Genomic DNA, 8,361 nt, shown 5'->3' on the forward strand with positions numbered 1-8,361 from the left:
ACCTTATCAAAAGTGTCCCCACCACTCCCATCACATACCATATAGTGTTCAAGGTGCTCATCACAATCTAAAGTTACCCTGAGGGATTATAGACTTATTTTAGTGTCCTCTTTCCCCACTAGAATGTTAAGTCCTTGCCTGCCATTTTTGTCACTTCTCTGAAATGACAAACACAATGTCACTTCTCTGTGACAGCTGACACAGGAAAGTTAAAATCTTGGCTAACTGTAGAGAGAGCTTTAGTATGGCAAGCATTAATACAAATCCAGAAGTCATGAAGAGAGATGAGTAATTGTAACTTAAAGTGCTTATAATATCTGAATGTTTATACCTGCAAAATTAAATTAAAATATACATACCTACTTTTAATTAGAAACAAACTTCTACAACGTTATTTTCTAGCTCACTTTAAAAGGCAATGCCTAAGTTTAATTAACATTAAACAATATAGTATCCTGTTCTTTGGGGGAGGGTAATGGTCACCATACTCTCTGACTTTTATAAAAGTAGATCTTCCCTCACCATCTCCTGTCCACACTAAATGGTGCCTATAACTAGAAAGGGGCCATAAATAATACAATTTCTCCTGCTCCAGTAAGATTCTACACTACTAACTATAATGAAAGGATTGATGTATTTTTATAAATATTGTGACCCTATGAGTATCCTTCCATGGTAATTCTCCTTTTTAACCAAGGCATTTGCTGTATTGTCAATTTGTGGTCAGATTGTTATCCCCATAATCCTGATAGGTTTGTTTCTTTAATTTATGTGTGGTAAAATGTTAACCATTTTATATTTATACCATTTGACTTTTATTCTTAAACTGTTTATTATCTTTCATTATTTTTGTTGTGCTAGTTCCCACATTTACCCAAAACTACATATTTCAGAGATTCAGTGCACTAACTTTTTACAGTAAAAAACTTTGAGAACCAAGATGATATTATTTCCTAAAAGAAAGAATAACTAGTTTCTCACTGTTTTTGTTTTTTTTATGTTTATTTATTTGTTTTGAGAGAGAGAGAATGCAAGCAGCGGACAGAGGGAGAGGAAGAGAGAGAATTCCAAGCAGGCTCTGCACTGTCAGTGTGGAGCCCAACACAGGACACAATTCCATGAACATGAGATCATGACCTGAGCCAAAATCAAAAGTCAGACACTTAACTGACCCACCTAGGCACCCCTCAGTGTTTTTAATTTTAACTTTACTTATCACTGTTACTCCAAAAAAAAAAAAAAAAAAAAGAGCCATGGTACCAAAATATCATTTTGAAATAGGGCATTGGACATTACATCCAGCAGTAATGTAAATGATCATTTGTAGTGAAGAAAATACAGGGAGTTGGGAGACCACTTAGGAGCTATTTCCAGTGTTATGAATGCCTGAATTAGTAATTATAAAGTGAAATAAAGCAAGGAACAGGATTTAAAAGATACTGTAAGGGTAGAATTGCCAAGACTTGGCTGAGGATTGTGGAAACTGGGTGAGAAAGTGCATGATACACTGGACAGCCTGCTGGAATAAAAACACACAGAGCGTATGATGAGAGTACAAAAGAAGGAATGACAAAGTCTCTAGGAGCTCAGAGAAAACCATACAGAAGATGTTGTTTTAAACTGGGTTTTGAAAGGGTGCCTGGGTGGCTCAGTGGGTGAAGCATCTGACTTTGGCTCAGGTCACGAGCTCACGGTTCATAGGTTCCAAGCCCTGTGTCAGACTCTGGGCTGACAGCTCAGAGCCTGAAGCCTGCTTCCGATTCTGTGTCTCCCCCCACCCCCCTGCCCCTACCCCTCCCCCACTCGTGCTCTTTCTCTCAAAAATAAACAAACATTAAAAACAAACAAACAAACAAACAAACAAACTGGGTTTTGAAGAATGAGAGGAATTCACCAGGCTGAGAAGGGACAAATACGTTCTTAGAAGACAGAATAAGCTTGTGTGGAAACATATACACATAAAACAGTTTTAGGTGTTTGGAGGGAAAGAAATTTAAAATCCTGAGCAAAAGGCATAAACTAGGGAATTGAGAAGAGGCCAAAATATGAGCAGAGACTGAATGTGAAGGTTCTGATATACCAGGCTAAGAAGTTTGGACTCTGTCTTATTGGAAATAGGAAACCACTAGACATTTTTAGGCAAAGAAATAACATGATCATTTTAAAGAAAAAAAATTGCTGCTGAGCTCAGCCTTTTGTTTGCTCATCCAGAAGCCATTGTGGCCTTTGAGGTATGGCAGAGACTGGCATTAAAAGGACAAGTCCTGGTGCTTTACAACATTCTGGATGAGAACAATGCAAGTCCACATTTTCTTTTCCCCAGGTCCAATTTCCAAAAGCTCTTAAACTCCATGCCTGACACACAAATTTTGCATATTTGATGGCCAAAATGATGTGAGGCTATATGTAGCCTTTATTAATCCTACTTAGAATGAATAATCCAATATTTCTGCATAAATACTCATATTATTTGATTACCACTTGCTTCCCCAGACGTTTCTGGGGGTGTTAATACATGTCACGTGTTAAATATATATAATACATAGTATATACAATTTATGGTATATTTTTTTCTAATGTTAAACAAACAGGGGCTGGATGGCTCAGTTGGTAGAGCATGTGACTCTTGATTTCAGGGTTGTGAGTTTGAGCCCCACATTGGGCGGGGAGAGAGAGAGAGAGAGAGAGAGAGAGAGAGGGAGAGAAAGTCAAACAGACAAATAAAAAACAGAATTCTTAAGTGGATATATCCTTAAGGGTTTCTAGTAAAGGATTGTGGACCTGTCTGGCAACTCAACCTAGGAGGGCAAACAGCAAGTCAGTTTGGAGTGTGCTAAGGGTAACACGTCTATTCTATATGCCATGGAGATGCCTACAGATATTTGGAAATATTGGCCTAGGAGGGGAGTTGAAGCAACCCCACCTTGGTCTTAGGGATCCTCTGAGAAACACACCGAGTGTAGCTGCAGCTCTCAGTCAAGTCACATCGTGACTCCTTGGGTAAGACTTCAACCACTGAAATCACCCTGAAGTTCCTCCCGAGAGCCTACAGGGATTCTCTAGAATGTAGTTGGTTTAGGATCAGACTCTTTTTGGATATTCTCTCCGGGACCCAACTGGCTTTTAGCCCCAGGTTCTTATCAAGGAGCCATTGTTCCTTGAGCATCTCATAAACAGGTTGAATATTCCAGGACACTCACCATTCATCCCACTGATTGCCAAAAACTTGATTGAGATTTTCAGTTTAAACGGGAGAATAGAAGTCTATTGTTATTCATTAAAAAATAAAAACCTCCACTTTAAGTATCTGAAAATGTTTTTAGGTTGGTATTGAGACCATGTGTATACCCCCATTTATAATCTGTTCTGCTTAAAGATGGACAAAACCATCTGAATTTAATTTTAATCCAATTCATTCTTGAGACTAATATCTTTCTGTAATCCAGAGAAGGCCAAGAAATGCAAAGTGACCTCTAAGCTAGTATTGTGTCTTCTTTAGCTACACAAGAAGAATCTATGTACAATTTAAGCTAGACTGGCAGAAAGAGCTACAAACCATTATCATTCCCACCCAATCCTCTCTCTGTTTTTGGTTTAGGATTGGATTCTCTAATTTGAATGGGAACTATGTGGTATATGGAAATGAATGACATAGATTTATCTGTTATCCTGCCCTATGGTTCCAAATTTCATAAAGTGAATTTTTAATATTTATTCATTTATTTTGAGAGAGTGTGTGTATGCATGTGAGTGGGGAAGGGGCAGAGAGGGAGCAAGTGAAAGAGAATCCTAAGCAGGCTCCACACTGTCCAATAGAGGGCTCAGTCTCAGGAACCATGAGATCATGACCTGAGCTGAGATAGAGAGTTGGACGCATAACCAACTGAGCCACCCAGGCGGCCCTAAAATGCATTTTAGAGGGAAGAGTCCCAGCCTGCTGACAGTCATAAATAAAATTACAGAAGTGATAAAGTCTGTTTTCTTTGGGCAGCATTCACTTCAGAAAAGACACTTTTACTGGGCTGTGGTAATTGAGACACCCATTGTTTTATATGAAGCAAAAAAATCACATTTTAAATTGAAAAATGAACTTTGAGGTGAAGTAGACACGTTTATCATAAAGCTGTGTCACAGGCTCTCTCAATACCCACTCTGCCCAAATGGTACCCATTGAAGGCAGTCAGATATGGAGGGAAAGGCAGTTAATTCAAGCTTCTCTAAGGCACTAAGACAAAATGAATAGCATATTAATCACATGCTGCATGTTTTCAATGATGCTGCTATAGGATCCACCTTTAGAAGGTTGTATAATTAGGGGCGCCAGGGTGGTTCAGTTGGTTAAGCATCCAGTGGTTTTGGCTCAGGTCATGATCTCACAGTTTCCTGAATTCAAGCCCCGCATGGGGCTCCATGCTGACAGTGCAGAGTATGCTTGGGATTCTATCTCTCCCCCTCTCTCTGCTTCTCTCCCACTTACTCCATCTCTGTGTCTCTCAAAATAAATAAACTTTTAAAAAATTAAAAAAAAAAAAAGAAAGTTGTATAATTAGCCTTGCTTTTCCAGTGGAGCAGATCCATCCACACATTCTTGTCTGGATACCAGGAGTATATATTTGTTAGACAACTAGCAAGAGCTAGTAGAAAGCAGTGTCAAACCTCGGAGTGAAGTAGAGTCAATGGGACAATCTAAAAAGCAATCGGGAGCCTGCTTGCACCAACTGAACTGACACTCATCATTTGGCAGACTACAACAGCCTCAGGATACTCCTCCCGTAGTTTCTTTATCCTTCTGTGGAGGAAAACACTGGAGAAGAGGACATTAGTAAATAGGAGGGCTGTAGAAACATTGGGAGTGCCAGATGTCACTATTATGGGCTGAAAAGGTGAACAGACTGTCTCCAGACATCAGCCTTATTTATTGTCAGGAAGTTACCTGTACCATTGAGAACAGCATCCCAGTACCTGGAGAGATGCGCCCATAGAGGTTTGGCAAGAGGCAGTGTGAGGAAACCCAGTGATTTCCTTTAATTGTTTTGACCTGAAAATAGAAGGTAATGTAATTTAATGGAAAAGATTTGTGTTTACTGAGAACTTTTTTTGCCAATAATTTTTTTCTTATGCTTTAATCCGAACAATTCCTTTGTAGAAGCATAATGGCAAAGGTCTGCTGTTTGCGATCAGATTAGATATGTAAATGAGATGGTAGTGCTTACTGCTGGTTTAGCATTTATTTGCAACAAAGGCCAAGAATAGATTTCAGAACTTGTTGGGACACAAATTTTTAAGAGAAGCAAAATTTGAAATATTTAGATGGTTCTCGCCCACAGTTGCCATGCTAATTTAAATAACCAAGCCTTGCTTTCTTAATTGCATGTTCCTGTAATAGAAATACAACACACACATTGGACTAAAAGGAACACAGCTTTCTGGAGGCCAGAAACAAAGGCTAGCTATTGCAAGGGCTCTTCTCCGGAAACCAAAAATTTTATTGTTGGACGAGGCCACTTCAGCCCTTGATAATGAGAGTGAAAAGGTAACATTCTCTTTATTTCATCTCAGAATATAATATCAAACAAGAGAGTGGAGTACTGTGGAAGAAATCAAGGTCAGCTTGAGGAAAGAAAAACCTGGAGAGAACTGCAGTCATAGGCCACGAATTCTAATTAAGGTTTTGGCCTTTAAAAAAAAGTTAGACGCTGGTGGGGAGGTGGGAAAGAGGTGGGACATAGGGCACCTCATGTTCTACAAAGGTCTTCTCACTTGAATGGGTTTAGCAAAAGGGCCCAATTCTTGAAATGTTTCTCCAGTCAAGGTAAAAGCCCAAGAAAAATAACCTTCCTATTTTATTATTCTTATGATACCAAACAAATTCATAAGGCAATCTGCATGCATAAAAGAGTAATCTACACTGCAGTGTCAGAACCTACAGTTAGTCCATCTTTAATAGACTATTAGTTACATTTGAGAAGGAAACAAGAAAGCAAAGAGACACGTGACAATAGACCTACACTGCAGGCTCCTTCAGATGTTTAATTTTGCTATGTCCTTGTCCTCTAGTAGTTTCTTGCACATACTAGGCACTTACTTGTTAAATGAACACTGGTTGAATGAATGACAATCTTTAATATTTGCCAAGTGTCCATTATATGCTATTATTTCAATCCTCACAACTTAATGAATTAGCTTATTTTATTAGCATGCTCATTTGATAGGCTAGCTCAGTAAGGCTTAGAAAAGTTAAGTAACTTCTCTGAATTTTAAGAGAGGATGTCTGATCTAAGAGCTCATGTGGTTGACCACCACATGATTGCTATTTACAAATGATTATCTTTGATTTCTAAGGAAACAGTCTGTTATGAAAGAGAAAAACATGATTTTTAGAATCAGACATGCCTGAGTTGTAATCCTGGATTTATCAGTTACTAGCAGTGTAACCTTGGTCAAGTGACCTGGACTTTTGGAATCTCAGTTTATTTATCAGAAAAATGAAAAAAATAAATAAATAAATAACCCACCTTATAGAGTTATTGCAAGGATTTAAGTGAGATATCCATCACTGGAATGAACATTTTGTATGTTCAACAAATTTTGAACAAATTTGTTGAATTTGTTCAAGAAATTTTGGTTTTCACCCTCCACTCCTATTTCCTCTATACAACATTATAACCCATTGCATCTGAGATTTTTGCTAGGACAGTTTTCTAGCTAAATTCTACTAAAATAAATGAATGCTATGAGAAGAAATGAAGTAAGTTAGGCATTCTGCTTAGGTTTAGAAATACTACTTTCTGAGTTTAGAACTGCTTACATATATATAAACAACCATCTCATTTTTATTCATTATCACAAAAGCTTTTCTAGTTAAAAGTCTTAATGTGTCTATGGTTACTTTTGCTAGATTCCTATTGAATACGGTGAATATTTCACAGAGCTGGGCAGTTTTCCTTGGGGATAAGCAAATACAGAAAGAATGTAATTAGATTACCTTTACCAATTTGATTTGGATAAGTATATTAGCATCTAACTCAAGCTAGCAATCATGGGCCCTTTTCTCTTCTAGGTGGTTCAGCACGCCCTTGATAAGGCCAGCCAGGGGAGGACTTGCCTAGTGGTTGCTCACAGACTGTCCACAATACAGAATGCAGATTTGATAGTAGTTCTGCAAAATGGAAAAATAAAGGAACAGGGAACTCATCAAGAGCTCCTGAGAAATCGAGATATATATTTTAAATTAGTAAATGCACAGTCAGTGCAGTGATACTGTTAGAATTAGCATATATTTTGATCTTTGTGTAATGCAAAGAAAGAATACTGAGTAATTATTTGGCCTGCTTTGATCTCTTTTATTACATATATCAATAACTAGAATCATATTATTCAAATACAGACATGTTCTGTGTACACACCATCTTCTCTTCAGATTTTTTAAAGGAAACAAAAATTTGCTAAACTCATGTAAGTGAGATAATGCCTGCAACCCTCCTTTATAAAAATGTTCTGTCACATTTGCTTATAAAACAGTTTTCTGCAAAATCAACCTATTTTCCTATCAACTTCTACTATAAAACTGGGAATATATTCCAAGAGGGAAAAAATTATCCAGTTAACTTAAATTGAAAGATTTTAGTAAATAGAAAGATGTCGTTGGGCCAGACATTGTAGAGAGAATGATTATAATTTGGAACTTTCAGCATTTTGCAGCACATATCAAAGTACTTTGAGTGAGTCCTGTTCTCCAAACCATAGGACTTTCTCTCATAATCTCTCTCTCAATGTTTCTCTTAATGAATATCCACTGTTTCCCAAAACTCCATTATATCCCTTTGTTAGGGGGATAAGAAGGACTACAATGTAAAATTCCCAGCAGGATTAGGTAGTTATCTTCTAGTTTGCCAGTAAGTGAAATGCTTCACATGATCCATTCTGAAGATTTCATTATTCCAAGCTTTGAGTTTTGCAGAATAAATTATAGGCATACCAGTGTATAACCACTTATTAAAATAAAAGCTAGTTGGGGCACCTGGGTGGCACAGTCGGTTAAGCATCCGACTTCAGCCAGGTCACGATCTCACCGTCCGTGAGTTCGAGCCCTGCGTCAGGCTCTGGGCTGATGGCTCGGAGCCTGGAGCCTGTTTCCGATTCTGTGTCTCCCTCTCTCTCTGCCCCTCTCCCGTTCATGCTCTGTCTCTCTCTGTCGCAAAAATAAATTAAAAAACGTTGAAAAAAAAATTAAAATAAAAGCTAGTTTTATTATGGGTGAAAAATTTTTAAAGCCATTTTCTATTATTCAATCAAGTAATTTGTTTAAATTTTATATGTACTTCATTTTATGTAATGTATGTATTATCTAAAAGTTAAGTG

General features: G+C 37.7%; 1 protein-coding gene across 1 annotated transcript in view; it reads left to right on the forward strand.

Moving 5' to 3' along the window:
• The window catches only part of ABCB5 (ATP binding cassette subfamily B member 5), a 137,358-nt gene extending 130,036 nt beyond the window's left edge, over positions 1 to 7,322 (forward strand). Inside the window, exons 27-28 of the mRNA XM_047847360.1 lie at positions 5,387 to 5,533; positions 7,061 to 7,322. Of these exons, the coding sequence (XP_047703316.1) occupies positions 5,387 to 5,533; positions 7,061 to 7,258 (345 nt within the window). The 3' untranslated portion in view covers positions 7,259 to 7,322. The remainder of the gene's footprint in view (positions 1 to 5,386; positions 5,534 to 7,060) is intronic.
• Positions 7,323 to 8,361: the final 1,039 nt, after the last annotated feature.

This window comes from Prionailurus viverrinus, chromosome A2 (assembly GCF_022837055.1).
Source record: "Prionailurus viverrinus isolate Anna chromosome A2, UM_Priviv_1.0, whole genome shotgun sequence".
NCBI classification, from domain to species: Eukaryota; Metazoa; Chordata; class Mammalia; order Carnivora; family Felidae; genus Prionailurus; species Prionailurus viverrinus.